The 19,819-nt window shown below is 44.5% G+C and overlaps 1 protein-coding gene across 1 annotated transcript in view; it reads right to left on the bottom strand.

Moving 5' to 3' along the window:
• The window catches only part of CSMD3 (CUB and Sushi multiple domains 3), a 796,050-nt gene that overhangs the window by 96,919 nt on the left and 679,312 nt on the right, over positions 1-19,819 (bottom strand). Inside the window, exons 49-51 of the mRNA XM_015417873.1 lie at positions 10,314-10,499; positions 8,523-8,717; positions 7,476-7,649 (exon numbers count right to left, since the gene is read on the bottom strand). Coding sequence (XP_015273359.1) covers positions 7,476-7,649; positions 8,523-8,717; positions 10,314-10,499 — 555 coding nt within the window. The remainder of the gene's footprint in view (positions 1-7,475; positions 7,650-8,522; positions 8,718-10,313; positions 10,500-19,819) is intronic.

A 19,819-nucleotide genomic window follows, 5' to 3' on the forward strand; every position in this document is an offset into this window, starting at 1 on the left:
TGTAATCTTCTGGGCATGGAACAGGGGTCACTGGCTGCATGTGTGTGGGGGGGAGGTATTTGTGAATTCCCTGTATTGTACAGGGGTGTAGACTAAATGACCGTGGAGGTCCCTTCCGTGGAGGTCCCTATGATTCTGTGATTGGCCTCTGTGTGGATAAACAAATCTACAGCATTGGGCCAGCCAGAGCTATCGCATAGGGCTCAGGACATCCAAGGAACAACCCAAATTTGCAGAAATATCTTGGTTTTTAAATGAGGGAAATGCTGCAATACACCATTCGAATTTAACAAATGACATTATGCACATATAAAGGCATTAAAAAAAATACACACATTCAAATTCAAATGACATCCTTGCTTGCTGTAACAGCCCAGAACGGTGTGTGAAAATGCAATGATAGCGGCAGCCACAGGGAGCAAGTGAGGAACGAAAGCTGGAGCCATCTCTGGCTTGCCTCCCCCACATGCCTGCTCTCCTCTCTGCACCAAATGTGTGTGTATGTGGGGGGGGGAGGCAAGCAAACAGGCAGGAGGAAGCAGGACAGCCTAATCAAGAAGGTGAGCTGGTGGAGAGAGAGACACTAGAGTCTGAGACAGGAGAAGAAACTACAAGTGGTCTCAAAGAGATAGAAAATGGGATTTCCTTCTGTCATGAATTCCCCTCTAGCACTAATGTTACACATCTGATGGAGAACTTCCTAGTTCGCAGAGCCACTTTTGTGAAGAAAGGCTCCTGAAGGCTGAAGCCAGGAAGACTGCAAAGTTGGATGTTGAGAAGCCATAAACATGGTGATCTTTAAGGTGCCCAAGACTCCACTTGTTTGTTTAGTGAATCTTGTCTGCCTTCCAAAAGCATGTAGAACCACTATAGCAGCCAAAGATCCAGCACAATTCCTTTCCTCCAACTCATGCAAGAAAGGGAGACCTATGCTAACTATTCCAGAGGCTGAGCTGCCAGTCTCATCTATTTCATAGCCCAGACAGAATACCTTGCCTGTCACCAGTAGTGACTCTTCTGTCATTCTCCACGCTCAATCTTATAATCCCGTTACTAACGTTATAGCATTGCTTGATGCTTCCATGTGAAAAGTTTCAAGACTGATGGCCTATTAAAAGGTGGGAAAGCTGCTATTTACCCTCTAGATCACCCAAATATGTATCTTTTGCCAGAAACGCTAAAATCCATCAAGCTTCGCAGTCCACATTTATTTTTTAAAACTATGTTTTTACTCCTACTATATGATCCCTTTGCAGCAATCATGTTTTCCCCCCTGAGGAATCTGTTCATCCTAGTTTATTTATTTATAACATTTATAAGCCCAGATAACTGGGACCTAAGGAGAGTAACAGAACAACAAAATCAGCAGCAGACCCTAGGGCTTTCTATTTTTGTTGTTGTTGCCCTCCCCCAATAATTTCTGTACAACAAAAGCTATATTCAGCCAAAACAGCCATGCACAAGACATTGGGGATGGGAGAAGACCATATCTAATTGCTCTGCATGTGTACTTGTGTAGAAGTAGGACCTGTCAGAGCGATTTGATGCTGTCTTCCACATACCGATATTTGTGGCATATTGTCCCAGCAAGTTTACAGAAGACACACTTTCTCATTAACTTCTTCCCTGCCAAATTTTTTCAATTAAACATTATTGTTTGTCAGGCAATATCTTTGATTTAATGATTAAGCTGGCACATTGTTATTTTGGAAGGAATCTGCCTATCATCTATTATTTTATATTATCTATGAGGCTTGGGCTGGGAAATGAAACAATATATATATAAAAACAATGTGTGCTGCAACACCCCCTTCTGGCTTAAGTAACACTACTAAAAAAGTCAGCAGAATAGTTTCATCTCAGCTCCAAGACCTACAAGGAAAAGAACTGTGCTGCTGTGGCACAACCCCCAAGTGAGAAATAGCTTACTAATTTTTTTTTTAAAAAGGATCTAACTTGATATGATGGGGAGAACCCAGCAGTTTAGAACAGTGGTTGTCATCTTTCCATAGCTTACATTCCTCCAATCACTCTGTCAAAGAACCTGGGTCCCACTATGTCAGAAAAAATATCTTTCCCAAGAATATCTATATGTATACAGGCATTCCTTTATGATATTTATCATTTATGGTAAGTTTTACGGACATAAAAAAATTACAGGAACATATTTGGGAGTAATTTATTTATTTTGCAACGGCTTTGAGGCATACTGCTTGGCGGTAAGGTCAACAGGATGCAGCACTTGAATGGTGCAGGACATAACTCTGTTTGGATGTCACTGTTAGTGAGCAATCCAATTCCATGGGGCTTAATCAAAGGAAAGTGTTCTTAGAATTGCATGGTAAACTTGTATATCCATTCCATTAATGCCGGATAGATAGTACAGCATATATAAACACATTACAGTAGCCTAAGCTTTAGGTTATTTTTTTTTACAGGAATTAGATGTTGCTCAGTGGTAGAGCATCTGTTTGGCATGCAGAGGGGCTCAGGTACAATCCTTGGAACATCCAGCTAACATCCAGCTAAGAGGTTTGGGAAGTATGTGATGACCTCAGACACTGATAAACCACTTCCAGACTGAGCCGACAGTGCTGACTTTGATGCACAAGTGGTCTGGCAACTTCATACGTTCATGCTATGAACGAATACTCAGGTACAATCCTTGGAACATCCAGCTAACATCCAGCTAAGAGGTTTGGGAAGTATGTGATGACCTCAGACACTGATAAACCACTTCTAGACTGAGCCGACAGTGCTGACTTTGATGCACAAGTGGTCTGGCAACTTCATACGTTCATGCTATGAAAGAATACTCTATTTTTTAAAAAAACATTCTGTAATAAAAACCAGGAGCTGTGGTGGCTCAAGTGGTTAAGATGCTGAACTGCAGGCTGTGGAAGGTCAGTAGTTCAGCAGTTCGAGACCCGAGTTGCCGCATGACGGAGTGAGCTCCCGTCTCTAGTTCCAGCTCCTGCCAATCTAGCAGTTTGAAAGCAAGAAATTGCAAGTAGATAAATAGGAACCACTTCGGTAGGAAGGTAACAGCATTCCGTGCGCCTCGGTGTTTAGTCATGCCGGCCACATGACCATGGAAACGTTTTCAGACAGTGCTGGCTCTTCGGCTTTGAAATGGGAATGAGCACCGCAACCCTAGAGTCAGACTCGACTGGCTTTCGAGCAAGGGGACCTTTACCTTTTACCTAATAAAAACCAGTGCTCTAACCAGGCTAACCTTTCTCATCAGATCTTGGAAGCTAAGAAGGGTCAGCCCTTGTTAGTATTGGATTGGAGACCACTAAAGAAGTCCACTAAGCAGAGGCAAGCAATGGAAAACCACTGTCATGAGCCAGCCAGCTGCCTCCTCCTCTGTGGATGTGGAAATGGAAGAGTCAGGCCCTGCACTGGTAGAATGCTCACCTGTGCAGCTGAATCTAGAGGTAGAGCCTGAAAAAGAAGCATCAGGAAATGAGGGTTGCTCATTCTGGAAGGACATGAAAGAAATGGGACAGAGATCAGAGTGTCAATCGCCATCAGAGTCTCCTGAACCAGCTCAGGAGAGACAAAGAAGTGCCTGGTTAATTGCACAACAGTGATCAGCAGCAAAGAGCATACTCGTTCAAGGAGCAGGAAAAACAAGCCGGTAAGAAGCAGCACCTGTGTTTCAGAGATGGGTCAGCTAATTAGGCATATAAAAGGAACACACTGAGCAGATCTTGTTGTGGAAGCAACTTTGCTTGCCACCCCCGCTGTGAGCTGACTCACTCAGCAAACAGAGTATTACCTTGCTTGCTGACTTGCTTCCCCCCCCCAGCTAGAAACCCAGCCCCTGTCTCCTATCCTGGCTTTCAAGCTTTGGACCTTGAACTCCAGACCTCCCTGCCCCATTGCCTGTCAAACAGAACCTTCAGCTTCCTGACTCTATGCTGGTTTGTTGACTTTGCACTTGTCTGTTGCCTTGACTGTTTGTGATTACATCTGTGCATCCCAGAACTCCCAGGCAGAGTAAAAGCACCAGGCTCTGCCCTGGATGTGACATTTGATTGCTTATTGTTGTGTTTGTGCATTCTGGAGGCTCATGAATGGTGAATGTCAGACTTGCCCTTGAACACAACAACCACCTGCATTCATTTCTTGCCATGAAAACTCTACAGGGTCACCATAAGTAGTCTGTGTTTTGATGACACTTTTAACCACCAATATGCACCAGTATCTAGTTGAACTGTGGCTGGTTTTTTTTGGAGGTAGGTGCTAAAGAAACCCTGTTTTCCTCATTTGAGTCTGAAACAAATGTGTGTAATTCCAAGACCATATTTTCAATGGCAATGAGGGAAGCACTACAGCAGTATACCTTCTTATACTACTGGAGTAATGCTAAAAGCCATGAGGCACAGAGAAAGAACTCTATGGTTCTTCCATATCATAAATAACCCAGTTTCCAAAGGGCAACCATACTGTGGGAGAAGCCACCATCTGGACTTCATACCTGTAGCCCAGGGCTTCCTTCTTATCCCAGCAGTGGGAGAGAAGGAGCACCAGCACTGCTCCTGAAACACAAAAAGTCTCGTTTGTAGCTTCTTGCTATTGTTCTTATTTACATGGCTGCCTTCTTTCTTTTTCTAACTTCAGTGCAAACTAATTATGTAGAGGTCAACTTAAATTCAAGGCTGTATCAATGCTCTCCCTCCCTGTAATAAATCTATAACTAGAGTGTTTAAAACCCTTTAGCTACATGTGCTATATCCTGACTTAGATAGCCCAAGCTAGCCTGATCTTGTCAGATTCTTGGAAGCTAAGGAGGGTTAGTCCTGGTTTGTATTTGGATGGGAGACTACCCAGGAAGTCCAGGGTTGCTTAGTAGAGGCAGTCAATGACAAACCACTTCTGAACAACTTTTGCCATGAAAACACTATTTGTTGTTGTTCAGTCACACTATTTGTTGTTGTTCAGTCACACTATTTGTTGTTCAGTCACACTATTTGTTGTTGTTCAGTCACACAGTCGAGTCCGACTCTTCGCAACCCCATGGATCAGATCATGCCTGGCCTTCCTGTCTTCCACCGTCCTCTGAAGTTGGCTCAACTTCATGTTCATTGCATCTATGATACTGTCTAACCATCTCATCCTTTGCCGTCCCCGTCTTCTTTGACCTTCAATCTTTCCCAGCATCAGGGTCTTCTCCAGTGAGTGCTCCCTTCTCATTTGGTTGCCAACGTATTTGAGCTTCAGTTTCATTATCTGGCCTTCCAGGGAACAGTCAGGGTTGATTTCTTTTAGGATTGACTGATTTGATCTTCTTGCAGTCCAAGGGACTCTCAAGAGTCTTCTCCAGCACTATTGGGTCACCATAAATTGGCTACAACTTAACTTTAAAAAAAACCCAGAAACATTTGCTTTTGTAAAAATATTATACATTTGTGAGCTTAATTTGCAAGCAGATTATTCTTTATGGCAAAGGTTCAGCTGAGATTGACTTAGTTTTTATATCCTAATTGTTTTCCTTTACTGTTTCTTTTAACATCTAAGAGGGGAAAATAACTATTTGTCAAGCAGTTAAGCATTTCCTGTCCCAAACTGTTCCCTTGGCAAAACGTAAGGGAGAGCTCAACTTTTCTTCTACTGAGTATCAAGAAAAAAAAATTGTCTGCCAAAGATTTATAGATTAACTAATTATTATTTTGTTCAAGGAAGAAAAAGAACTACATTGGCTGGAGGCTAATAGTGAAAGACTAATGAAGATGCAGAAGGGTGGCAACCCTAAACGGGGAGAAATATGACAGGCAAATGTTTTTTAGTAAGCTGGGCAAACAAAATTCTCTTTGTACCCCTGCTGGTTGAGGGAAACCCTAAAAGTAAACTTATATTTTCTTCTGTCTCTTTGTTGCATAGCCCTGCACTCTGCCTTAGTAATGATAAATGAGACTGGAATTGTAATGGCTAACTTCAAAATGCTATCACCATCTTAACCTCGACTGGAAAGAAAATGTCAACTGCTTGCCGAGCCCTGAATTGATGTCTGTTATAAAGTCAACACAATAATCCAGAACAAAATATGTTCAATCCCAAGCCTTTGCCATACGGCCACATGGTTCCACCTCTGAAAATGAAATGAGACCTACAGAAGCTGTGTTTCAGACAGGAAGTTTTGAAGGCTGAACTCTTGTGTCAGGCTGTATATGTGTATACTTCGTGGATTTCAGTGGGAAGTGTATCTGGCAAATCCAAGACTGAATCCCTGCTCTGGCCATGGAAGATCGCTACGTGATCTGGAGACAGTCACTCTCTCAGACTAATTGACCTTATAGTATTGTGATGAAGATAAAATGGAGGCAAAGAAAGCAATGTTCTAAATTGCTTTGGGTCCCCACTGGGAAGAAAAGGTGGATATAAATATCTGAACAAAGAAACAAACTCAGAAGTCTCTTTATTTCCATGCAGCTCCACATAAGGGAAAGCACTCAAAAAGAAGGTTGAAAGTGCTAGTTCCCTCCTTTAATTCATGTGCAATAGTTATACTTGCCAGGAACTTAAAAACAATAATGTGAGAAAAGTCAAGAACCCCACAGATCGGGTACATGAAGCTTCAGGGTGCACTTTAAGGAGCCTCTCCAGGTGGTGGCCTATGATTGCACTCCAGTGATACCATGGTTAAGCTATAATTAATGTAAAAGTTCTTGCTAGCCTAGTGTTCCCAACTCATACAGTTAGCTCTGTGAAATGGAGACTCTCCCTATGCATGTGAAGGATTTCATTTAGAGATGGAAGAGACTTTGGAAAATATCCACAGAAAGCAGACACATCAGAAGAGAAATGTAACCCTAATACATTCTATTGAATTAAACTGAACAGATTTTATATATGACAAAAGGTAATTAATCATTTCTGGCATCTGAACAGGCAGTCGATGGCCTACAATCTGTACAGCTGGGACCCGAAGAAGTTCTTTAGGGGCAGCCAACTGCTTGTACTTGCCTAGCGGGATTTTTGGCTTGGTTTACTTCCAAAGATCTCCATGATACACTGCAAACTATTTGTGAAAGTTCCCTTCACTGAAAAAGTACTCTGTGGAATGGTTCAGATGGGGGGTATTGCTCAAGAAACACAAACTTGTAAACCACTGCATGGTTATTTTGATTTTAGCATACACCCTATTAAAATTAGCTGGCCTCAAAGCATGCCACATCTCAGACTTTAGATAACTATACCCTAAAATGAATGCACTTAATCTTAGCATACCATATTTGTCAAAATTCCAGACATGAATACAATCATGTGTGCATAAATCACTTTGAAACCAACAGGACCTCCAGGTGTATGGCTGTTCATAGAACATCAATAAGTTCCTCTCAAATGCAATACAAATAAATTCAGTAAAAAACCCAAAAAACTGGACAGTCAAGGTAGGGTTCATTGGTAAGGAACTCCCAAAGTACAATCATATGTGTACAACTGGTATGAAAAAATGACTTCCTTACCTAAACACCTTGTTTCAGTTCCACTCCATAGTCCAGATGACAGACATTCCCTTACAGCTGAACCCACCAGCATGAATCCCAAATCACATGTAAAAATTGCTGTCGATCCATATGTGATTTGAGTTCCAATCTTATTCCCATTTGGAGGTATAGGAAGTTCTCCACATGAAATGACTAAAAGGGTACAATAAGATGAAATATGCTGTACATAGTAGCCAAATGCAAACATTTAATATTCATCTTTCATTGAATTAAAATTCTAGGCGCCTTAAACAGACAAAAGTCTGTTAACAATTAATATGACATCGGAAGAATATATGTATGATTGCTAGAGGGGAAAAAGGATAGATCATTCAGATACAACTGAATAACTGTATAGTTGTAATGCTCATTTTGTCGTTGTTTATGACACATCTTTGAACTTACCTTCTGAAATGTATGAAGCTATCCTTGAACACAGTGCAGAAGCTACAACTTGTGAATAATGACTGTCATGTATCTATCACAGTGCAGTCTACGGGCTGGATCCAGCCAACATTTTCTCTTACTTACTACAATTCCTCTGCCACAACATGGTTTTTGTCCATGCAGATCCCATGGTCCCCAGCATAGCCTTTTTTGGTGGTGCAAGGGGACCCCTTCCTCTCTTTTTCACCAGTGGAGAAGTGGGTTGTATCCAACACTATGTATGTTTGCTGCAGTCCTCAAAACATTCACTACTAACTCATTTTAGATTTGTTGTATTTTCAAGAGGACTTCTTGAGGGCACAGCTAGATGATACAACATCCCCAGGGACACATAGTAAGAGAATACCTGCGGTAAAATGGCTGTGATGACCCAAATCATCCAGTTGTGCCCTGAGACTATTGTATAGTTAAGAGTTGGAGCAATACGGCCAATGAGAAGTTTTCCCCAGTGCCAGATCTCTGGATTCTAGGAAATGTAGTAAGTAGGTGAATTGTACATGCATGTGCTAAGCTATGACAATATGGATACAGAAGGCCTGTGAGCAAAGTAGACATTTAGTAGATGAACAAAATACTCACTTTGGCAGTATGGTCTCTCATTTCTCCAACTCCATGTTCCATTGGCAAGGCATTCAATGGATTCTGGTCCCAATCCATGGTACCCAGGGTCACAGCTGAAAACAACTTTTGTTTTGTATTCATAGTGAGAGCCATTCACTATTCGCCATCTCCCATGTTCCAAGGTGAATGAATTGATGCTTGGGCATGTAACAACTTGAGATAGATACACAGAGAAATAAAAACAGTGTGCCATTTTTGTCCTTTCATAAAAAGGAAATTAACATGCATTGGAAAAAAGAACAATTTGCCTTGAATACTAATCAGATGAGTTCATGCATTGTGGATAGGATATTATCTAAGTTCATAACCTAAACAGATGCACAGTGATCTACAGGCAACAGCTAAATTGGATTCTTGCTGAATTTCAGCATAAAAATAAAAAAAATCTGGGTTTAACTTCTTATCTTTGGATTTGGTGGGCGATTATCCAGATTTATATTAATGCTCAAAATAATTACTTAATGGATTAAGTATGACAGCCAAAAAGTGCTGTATGTATTTGGCTACTGATTTAATCCTTATATAAGTACCTTGGCTCTTTCTGGATTATAGGCATGATACCATTGTCTTCCTCTTACATATTGAGAATTCCCGTTTTTACTTTCCCACCAAGTAAAATCTTCACACTAGCAGAAATACAGTGATAAGGGGCATCACAATTGCTCTAGAATATGATCCCATTATGGTTCTTTGTCTTTTGCATTGCCCTTTGAACGAACTGTGATTAATTCTTTTGCTTCAACACAACATCAACATCTCCTTCTTCCTTGAATTTACCACCATGGTGTTACATAGCTTTTGATATTTTTTCATTAGGTCAGGCCTATCTAAACAGCTTCTAAAGACCTGACAAACCCTTTTCAGCTCTCTTTTCCATTTTGTCGCTCCATCAGTTAATTGTTGTGATACCTTTAAAAAAACAACAACAACAACATATATTTCTCCCTTTAAAATACTAGTAACAAAGCAGGGACTCCAGCTTTAAACAGCAAAAATGGAGTGGAAGTTAAAGGGTTAAACCCTTTCTTCTTTCTCTGCTTAGCTTGTGGCTGAACAAGCCTGCAATTTGAAATTTAGGCAAGAGTGAGTTGCATGGTGTTCGTCCCCTCTGTTTCAGCCCTGACAGTCAGCCACCTTATGCAGCATCTTGGTGTGCTCCAAATGATTGAGATTTCAGGGATAGAAGATACAGCCCATAATATTAAAGCTTGGACATAATCCACTAGGAACTTTTCCTTTCCATACACCGACACCTGTACTATTCTGAAATTCCCTGTCCATTTAGCATCCTCATTCATTGCATTTTTCTGCCACTGTTACTTTAATAATTCCACCTCTATGTGTAGTTTCCAATATTTACAGAACACTTTATTTAACAAGATGCCTTTTTAAATGCACATACTATTTTACAGTATTTTCTTTCATATGCACAATTTACTTTAAGTCATGCAGTGGTAGCAGCTGCTTGCCAAAACAAGTGGGTTTTCCCCCCAAAAAAATCTAACCAGCCAACCAAAAGCCCTGTCGGGTAAAAGCCCCACCCACATTCTAAAAACACTTGTCGATCACTGGTAAAGGTGTCGGCAGGCTCCGTGGCTTTCATGGATGGCACGATGGGCAGCTCTACTTTCTCCATATCATTTGCCTTTGAAAATATATCTCTTGAACTATCAAATGTGACCCCTTGAAATATACAACTTTAGTTGGTAAAGTAACACCGCTACTTGTTTGAACCTGGATTGTCCTTACCTACACAACGAGGTGTTTTGTTGTGGTTGCTCCATGTGCCATCTGGCTGGCAGGCTGCAGTTGTAAGTTCCTTGGACGATAGCCTATATCCATCATTGCAGAAATAAGTAACTCTCGTGCCTACTAAATAGTCTGTTGTCAGTATCCCACCATTCGCTGGTGCTTTTGGAATTCCACAAGATATAGCTGAAGATTTAAAACAAACAGAGATACGATTTGTTTGTCTTACCACAACCTGTATTTTGCGGATAATATCTTTACAATTCATAAACATGTAGGTGATTGTAATGAGACAGCATTTATCTTGGGTAGGAACAAATGCAAAGACAGGGAGTTAACGGTCATAGTTCCTGGCCCTTCGTCCATTGAAATTTGTACACCATGCTTCTGAGCATATACCGGAAACATGATAGTTTAACATATATGCAAACACCATATTAAAAATAGGAAATACGGATACTGGTTTGTATGTAGTCAGCTTTTTAACTTGATCTCATTTAATTCTCCTTCTTTATTACAGCCACCATCTCCCATCTCCCTTTTGTCCATGCAGATCCCATTATCCCCAAAATAGCCTATTTTGGGTAGTGAAAAGGGACCCCTTGTTCCTCTTTTCTTCAGTAGAAAAGCTGGTTGGATTCATTCCGTTGTGTACGGGAGCTTATATGCATTTGAATGTTTACAGGTAGGATCTGTGCAGAAGCGACCCTTACATACATGGGGTTTGGGCTGGTGGGAGTAGGCCTGATTCCCCTTGACACTTTCATGTCTATCTAGATATATTCCTGAACAGGGGTCATTTCGGGGGGGAACGCGGGGGAACGCAGTTCCCCCGGGTGAGGTGCAGGGGGGCGGGGCACATGACGAAGCCCTGCCCCCTGCTTCTGGCCGCCCCGCTTCCAGCCCTCATTCAGCCAGGAGGAGGCAGGAGAAGAGGGAGGGTAAGTTGCTTCCTCCCCGCCTCTCCCCACCCCTGCCTGCCTGGGGCCAGGGAGGGCCTTGGCGGGGCTTCCTCGCACTCCCACTGGTCTTGCAGGTCCACCACCGGGCCCCTGATGTCAGGGTGTGTGGCATATGCTAATGAGTTATGCTAATGAGTTCCCCTAGCTCTTTTTCTACGAAATGACCCCTGTTCCTGAAGCAAGGAACCTTACAAAACATGCCAATAAAGATTAAAAGGATATATTAGAAGGGGCCATAATTTCACGTTCTCTCTTATGCCCCTCTTCCTCTCCAGCTTACCACTGTAGCTGACTATAATAAAGATACACTTGTGGGGGCATCTCATTTCCCCCTGTTTTCCCTCCCCAACTATTCCTCTTTCCCAAAAAACTCCCATAGCCTCTTCCCTTTTTCTTCTTCCTTTTTTTCTTCACACCCACCAGCCATCTTATCTTTATCTGCGCCTGTGTCTTTAGCTTTCCCTCCTTCCCTATCCCTGACAGCCTCTGCCTGGGAAAAGTCTGGCCAGCCTCTGAGGTGACAAGTCCTGGGCTCCTCCCAGTGCCCTCCTCCTTCCCAAAGTGGTACTCTCTTCCCTGTCTGTTAACAAGGGATTACTCTTGTATTTAACACTATACAGGCTCCACCCCTCCTAGGTAAAGGTAAAGGTTTCCCTTGCTCGAAAGCCAGTCAAATCCGACTCTAGGGGTGCAGTGCTCATCTCCGTTTCCAAGCTGAAGAGCCAGCACTGTCCGAAGACGTTTCCGTGGTCCTGTGGCCGGCATGGCTAGATGCCGAGGTGCACAGAATGCTGTTACCTTCCCACCGAAGTGGTACCTATTTATCTACTTGGTTGGCAGGAGCTGGGGCCAGAGACAGGAGCTCACTCTATCATGCGGCACTCGGGTCTCAAACTGCTGAACTACCAACCTTCCAGTCTGCAGTTCAGCGTCTCAACCTGTGGGCAAATTCCACAATCTTCCCAAGGACCCACTGCATACAAGCAATACTATATCCATGCTTGCTCAGAATAACAAGGACTTTCTGTGTTCTTCTTCTTGTTCTTTGTTATATTGGTCCGTTGACTGGAACAGCCAACCGCTGCTGTATCTATCCATCAAGTGATCTTTTGCCAGTCTTCTTTCTCAGTTCACAGCTGACATCTGCTCATTGTGCTGTCTGCCATCAGTTTGCTCAGCTCAACCCACATCCCTGCTACTCTTTTATCAAGGCCTATCTTACTCTGTCACCTTTGTCCACGCTGGCCAAACAGTCTATAAGCTCTCTGGGAAAGCACTTTGTCATTTGTTTGTTCTCTACGGGACACTGCATCCTCTTGGCGTTAAATAAATGTTAAATCATGGCAGTAGTAGTAGTAGCAAGAGCGACAGCAGCTCCAGAACATGGTTGTTGCCGGCAGGGGAGTCAGGGCAAGCCACGTACAAAGCTTCAGTGTACTTTTGTATTCTGTCATTGTCACACTGTTTGCTTTAAGATTTCTTAATAAAGTCATTGCACCCTTTCTTTTTTCCAATAACCACGGCTCCTTCTATTTCCTCTCCTAGTTCTCCTGGAAAGCTAATATTTGCCAGATATTGTTTCACTGTAGATGTTTTCTCATAACGGTTTTTCACTGTTCTGCCTGTCAGAAGTGCTATACATTTGAGGGGGGGGGATATAAACTTCTGCAGCAAACTACATGGAGTGGTGAAAATTTCATTACGGAAAACTATACACCCTGCCTCCTCCCCTTTATGAATCATTCAGGCATTGATCAATGCAGAAATGTTGATATATAACACTGGGGGGGGGGAGCCAAAGCATATAATATTCTTCTGAACCGGTTGCAAGCATGATGCTTATTTTTGTTTGCTTCAAAATGCTCTTTCAAACATCTCAGCTCTGTGCCCAGAGACCCAATAAATGATCTATAATATAACAAAAGAATCATTGGTTTGCTAGAGGCCACTGACACAACACTTATCCAGAAGAAAACTAGGAACAAAAAGGAAACTAAAATGTAAAAGACAACAGGGCAAGTTATGTTAAATACAAGTTCTTAAAAAAAAATCACAAAGTGCATTTTGGATATTTCACAAATGGAGGTAGAAGACCTCCCATCCAACCCAGAGACATGTGGTTCTTGGGTCGATTCCACAGTACAACATTTAACTTATTAGAGAATCAGGTCAACTTTCTCCATCTGTATGTGGGGAACATATATCAAACAGTGAGATACTGGAATCAGACTGGGTTTGGGAAATGTAGATCTGAGCAACAGACAACTTCTGCACTCTTCTACTCTCAGTTTTATGACCTTTGGGGACACTTTAAATCAGGGTGCTCACTCTGCAGCTCATGGAGAGCCACACTGACAATTCCCAGCAACCAAAAGAGCCACATGACTATTGTGCGCTCTGTACACCACCCCATCAAACACATACACTAACATATGACATAACTATTAACATGATTAAACAGAGTACCTATGAGCTTGTAAGGCTGTCTCTGCCTACTACTGTTGAAGCTTAGCCAGCCCTTGTGCAACTGGAATGAGGGAAAGGGCTTCCCTCTCTCTTCAGCATGAGGCACAGCAGGTCAGGTGAGAGAGTGAGATTGCTCAGGTGCAGGGCCGGCTCCAGGCATTTTTGTGCCCTAGGCGGGGCTACCTTCTGGTGCCCCCCGCCCGCGTGTCCACCAATTATGGGGGTTGCCAATCTCCAAGCGGGGCCTGGAGAGAAGGATCCCGATGGGTCCCTGCCCCCCTCTGCTGCCACATAAATCAGTTTGCTCTGGAGCTGTCCCTTCCTGAGCCGAGACAAAATGTGTGAGCTGGAGGCTAAAAAACTGTGAGCCAGTGCACACTCACTCAGCTTAGAGGGAACACTGCTTCCAGCGAAGCTGCAGAAAAGCACACACATAAGCCACAGTCTTTGCAAATGGGTGGGGGAGGGACGGACAGAGAGAGGAGGGGAGGGTCTGTCCTTTCCAGTCAGCTTGGAAATTCGTGCACCCCGGCAGGAAGAGCGAAATGTCCCAACCCCTGATCGTATTGACACTGGTTATCTCTCCGGCCTTCCCCGCCCCCACCAAGTGTCTTCTAGAGAAGGAGGGGTGGAAAGGGGGAGAGGGATTTCTGCAAAGCAGCAGACGTGGGTGGACGGAAAGTCAAGGGGAGGGGAAACCTCACGCTGGTTTGGGACCCCAAAGAATTCTAAGCAAGATGAGTCGGTCTATCTGTAGCTGGAGAAACGGGTGAGTCCAGAAGCACCTTCAAGACTAACAAGATTGGTGGGTGGGTGCGAGCTTTTGGAAGTCACTGCTCACTTCTTCAGATACCTGGAACCAACGTTCCCTCTGAGCTGTGGAGTGTTGTGAGCAAAAATGCTACCTTGTGAGCTACCGGTGTTAAAGTTCCTTCCCTCCCGTCCCGCTTACCTTGGCCCTCCCCGGAGGTGCCCCTCCCTGTCTGAGAAGCGGCAGCCCAGCAGGCAGGAGGTGCCCAGGAAGGTAGGCTCGAGGGAGCCCCTGAAATGGGTGGGTGAGGGGCGGGCGAGCGAGTGCGCAGCCAGGGTGGGCGGGTGGTAGCCGCAGCAGCCTCTGCACCTGCGCGGACCAGCTGCCGGTGGGGGACAGGGAGCGGGCACGTTGGGCCAGGCCGAGCCCCCATTGGAAGACAGGCCGCCTGAGCCCACCCCAACCCTGGTGAGTGGCCACCGCCATTCAGAGGGGAGACCACCGCCGGATGGACGCGCGGGGCACCTCAGTGGCACTTTTGGAGGGGAAGGTACAGTTTTGGGGGGTGGCTCCAAACTGCACCCGGCCCCGCCTCCGCCAAAAGCCTTGCATCTCCATGACCGCTGCCGCCGCCTCTTTCTCCCTGAGTCCGGCAAACTCAGCGCTTTCCGGACTCAGGGAGAAAGAGGCGGCGGCAGCCAAGAAGATGTAGGGCTTTTGGCAGGGGGCCGGGTCCAGTTTGGCGCCCCAAGGGCCGGCTCGTGCTATAAGTGAATGCCTAGTTCGCCTAGCACGTGAGCCGGCCATGCTCAGGTGTCTAGAGAAGAACCAGCTGGCTATGAAGAAAGGAGAGTAAAACCATCACCACCACACTACGGCCATCTTTTTCTTCTTCTTCAGTGGCTGCCATACTGCTGCTGGTGGTTTTACTCTCTCTTCTCTGCAGTAAGTTTGCACTCCTCCGAACAGATGCTGGGTGCTGGAATGAAAACATGGAGGTGGCAGGAAAGGGAGGGGTGTTGGGGAGGACAGATCCTTTACTTACATCCTTGGCACAAGACCAGCAGCTCAAAGAGACTCACAGTTTATTTGTCCTGCAGGTCCCTCCAGCATTGGCTAAGGTGGGAACCACCTACCAATCACAAGCCCTGCTGGGCAATGACCTAGTTGCACAGGCTCTGACCACATAATTTAAATTTTATCCTGGACATGTGGAATCCATTTGAGGGAAAAATGTCTGCCAGGGGGTAAAGGATCTCCTAATTACCTGCTACAATGATAGCAATTATTGTTGGTAAATATTCTGAAAGAAGATCTAGCCAGTGAGATCCAGGGTGGTAGTTTGCTAGCTGGAATCAAAGTGGCCAGTGGTTTGCTCAAGAGGAACAAATCCCACCGTTACCTAAAATTATGGGGGGCAGCGATAAAGGCTTCTCAATCAGCAGCATGCAAGCATGTGGTTGTTTACTGGATGGCCACACATGCTGACATGAGCAAGGGGCAGACATCCAGTTAGCAACCTTCACTTCTGTAGTGCTGACCAGGAGAACCTTGGCTTATAGGATGCACCTTGTTGAGATGTGATGCCCAGAGATCTGGCAGTGAGCCTGTTCTTTTTCATCCTGTCATGGACAGAATCAGTTTGCTCACTGAAGAGTTTCCCTTCAAAGGGCAAATCCTCAATACGAGCCCTAGTGTCTGGGGGCAATTCAGGCACTCTTAACCAAGTGTGTCTCCTCAGAACTATGCTAGAGCCCATGATCTGGCTACAAGTGTCTAGAAGCATTCAATTCTTCTTTGCCCAGTTTTATGACCTCTGCCTGTAACACCATTGTCTTTTTGTCTTCAGGTAGGCTTTCTAGGCATTGGGAACTCCTCTCCCAGAGGAGCATCTAGTAATATCCTATCATGGCCTTAAAATTGGCAATCCAGAGACCCAGGGCTGTTGATGTGTATAGCTTCCTTCCCATCATATCTAACTTGCGATGTTCCTTCTCAAGGAGAGATGAGTGAGGGAGGCTCTTTGATTGGAAGGCAAAACTTCTGTAACAAGAGAGTTGGCACTGAGTTGCTGGAACAGAAACTCACAGTCATCTTCCATGATCTTATAGAGATTCTCCATTTTTCTAGTGGACGCTGACCCGACACTGGCTAAGTCCAAACATGATGGCTATATCTTTAATGTCCTTAAACATAGGCAGGTCACTGCCCCCTTTTCATAATCTGATTTGGATCCAGAGTTATATAGTCCAGTTCCAGTGCTTTGGCCATTCTAATCAGTCGTTCTGGTGTATATCTTACATTGGTGACACCGGGGTTGGATCCCCAATCTTGTCATCGGGCAACGAGAGGGAGGGGCAGTCAGACTCAATGTCTGATGCAGGATTGTGGGGTCTGTCCAGATCCAGAGATAAAGGATCAGCCCCAGGTTGGTCTTAATGACAATTGTTGGTGGACTGGCTGTGAAAGGTATAGTGAGGCAAAGATAAAGAATGATGATGCCAGCCCAGTAACTGGGATTTTGCATTCCATGGGACCCATGGTGGAGGGGCCCAGGGAAGAGCATATTGCCCATTGAACGTGAGGGGCCCAATGTCTAATATGGGGAGCATCCATGGACCAAGAAGTCACTTGAGACTTTGAGTGTTTGGTTTGGGAGCTTTTTGCTACCAATGGGACTTCTACAATGTCATCTTCGGACAACTGGTTCTCAGTTTGGCCCAATGATGGTGATGGTGTCTGAGGCTTTTGCATCTGCATTCCCTCTGGTAATTCACTTCTGCATCATTGAATAGGGGAATGACCTCAACTTGAGGATGACCTCTGATGTCGAGATGAAACCAACCTTCGAGATAGGGTTGGTGAACACATTCAGCATTGTGTCATACTTTATGACTGATGACGATGTGGAGATGTCAAAGTGTCAAAGTGTCACTCGGAGTGAAAGGACATTGGCCTCGAGGAAGTGGAGACTTGAGGTTGAGGCAATGAGCCCCAATGTCAAGGGATCAATGGTGATTGGCGCTGAGTTGGAGTGGATTTCAGCAATCTCAAAGCTGTGTTAGATGGTAAGTCCAACTTGGTTTCTTCAATTTCCCATTTAGCCTCATTTTTGGATTGTTTTCACTGGGAGTTCTGAAACTGCTCTTGTCATGGCTCCTGTCTCTTCAGCTGAGGGCTTTGGCCTAGCAGTCAGAATAGAGGCCACAGATGGGGGGCAAGAGCCTATTTCAAAAAGGCCTGAGGGTTTCAGTGGGACTCCAAGGGATTTCTTCCACAGTGCCGCCTTAAGGCACACTTTAAGTGTAAAAAGGTGGCATGCTTGGAAAGTGGTGATGATATGCCCCTCATCTAAACACATTAAGTACTCGGAGTGCTCGTCGTTCTGGGCCACTTTAGTGCCACAAAACAGGCACTTTTTAAAAAGGGCCATGAGGAAGATCTTTTATTCATGAAACACTCAAAGGTGAAATGCTGAGGCAATTTTTAAACCAGGAGCTTGGAATAGTTTCTCTATGCAGAAGAGAACTGAAGGAAGAGCACTCCCCATTCCATCACGTGACCGAATGGGCAGGAAACGGGCCTGCGCCAGAGGAGAGGGGGAGCACTCATCTAGGAGCTTTCTAGAAGCTTGTGAATTTCTCTTCCATGGCAGGCCCTGCATCAGGGCAGTCTCATGTGGGAATGTGCAGAAGACACAATGATGAACCCTTGCTTTTCAAATAAAAAGTTAATTCTTTCAAACTACTTATCAGAATTAGCATGGAGGAAACGTCAATCTCACTTCAGTCTAAAGGTCAAGAAGATCATGTATGTGGGCTTGCATTTAAGTAGGGGAAATAATTGGACAGCATAAATAGAGGTCTGCATTCCTCTAAATGTGTCATCAGAAACGTCCCAGAAACAAGCTCAAAGATTAAAAACAATATTGATGAGTTTTCCTTACTTATACAATCAAACAACAAACATCCTTGCTTTTATAAAATGCATAAGAAAATTTATTAATAAAAAAATGTCATTAGGAATTATCAATCAAGTGTCCCAAGATAATAACATATGGTCCTGGTCACACGGGCCAGATAACGGGGGTGGGTGGGGGGGAGGCATGGCTGTTTGCCCCGGAGCAAAATAAAGCACGGTAGCCCGATCACACGGTCCCCCGAGTCTCCGTGCTTCAGCTGTTAGCTGGCGATCACACTGCGATGCTGCAGCATGGCAAAGAAGAAGAAGAAGAAGAAGAAGAAGAAGAAGAAGAAGAAGAAGAAGAAGAAGAAGAAGAAGAAGAAGAAGAAGAGATTGGATTTATACCCCGCCCTTCACTACCCAAAGGTGTCTCAGAGTGGCTTACAAACTCCTTTCCCTTCCCCTCCCCACAACAGACACCCTGTGAGGTAGGTGGGGCTGAGAGAGCTCTTGACAGAAACTGCTCTTTTTCAAGGACAGCTCTTATCAGCTCTTGCCCAAGGTCATCCAGCCAGGTGCAAGTGGAGGAGTGGGGAATCAAACTTGGTTCTCCCAGATTAGAGTCTGCGCACTTAACCACCACACCAAACTGGCGGTGCGGCGCAATCACACAAGCGAATCACATTTGTGCGTATGTACAATTTCGCAGAGCAGCACTGCTTTCAGTTTCATGTTTGTGTGCATGCACTTACGAAAAACATCTGGTTTGCAATGGGATGTGGATGGGCGCTGGATGCCATGGGATACTAGCACTCCCGTGATCAGATGCCCACTTGTGCCATGCGTTTTCTGGATACTAGTGCACTTTCCTTGGTACTTTTTAACTCCACATCTTTGGCGGGATGCCTCGGGTTGGCCACGGGTGCGCTACGCTTCCCAGATGTTGCGGTGTGATCGCGCTCCAAAAATCCATCCGACATCTGTGTCTTTCGTGCTGCAAATTCTCTGTGTGACCAGGGCCTTTAAGTAAGGTATAGATAGGAACTCTCGGTCTGGGGCAAGTGATGCTCTGTATTCTTGATGCTTGGTGGGGGCAACAGTGGGAGGGCTTCTAGTGTCCTGGCCCCACTGCTGGACCTCCTGATGGCACCTGGTATTTTTGGCCACTGTGTGACAGAGTGTTGGACTAGATGGGTCATTGGCCTGATTCAACATTGGCTTCTCTTATGTTCTTATGTTCTTATTAAAACTTGTTGTCAATTACCCACAATAAACCTAAACGTTATTACTCTTACCAATTTCAGCACTACAGAACCCATACTGAAAATTACATAAAAATCATTTTAATCCACAGAACTTTGATCAAACTTGTAAAGCTGTACAATAAATCTGAATCCGTAAAATCATTAGACAGACCCATATGA

This window comes from Gekko japonicus, unplaced genomic scaffold, assembly GCF_001447785.1.
Source record: "Gekko japonicus isolate JY-2015 unplaced genomic scaffold, Gekko_japonicus_V1.1 scaffold449, whole genome shotgun sequence".
Taxonomy (NCBI): Eukaryota; Metazoa; Chordata; class Lepidosauria; order Squamata; family Gekkonidae; genus Gekko; species Gekko japonicus.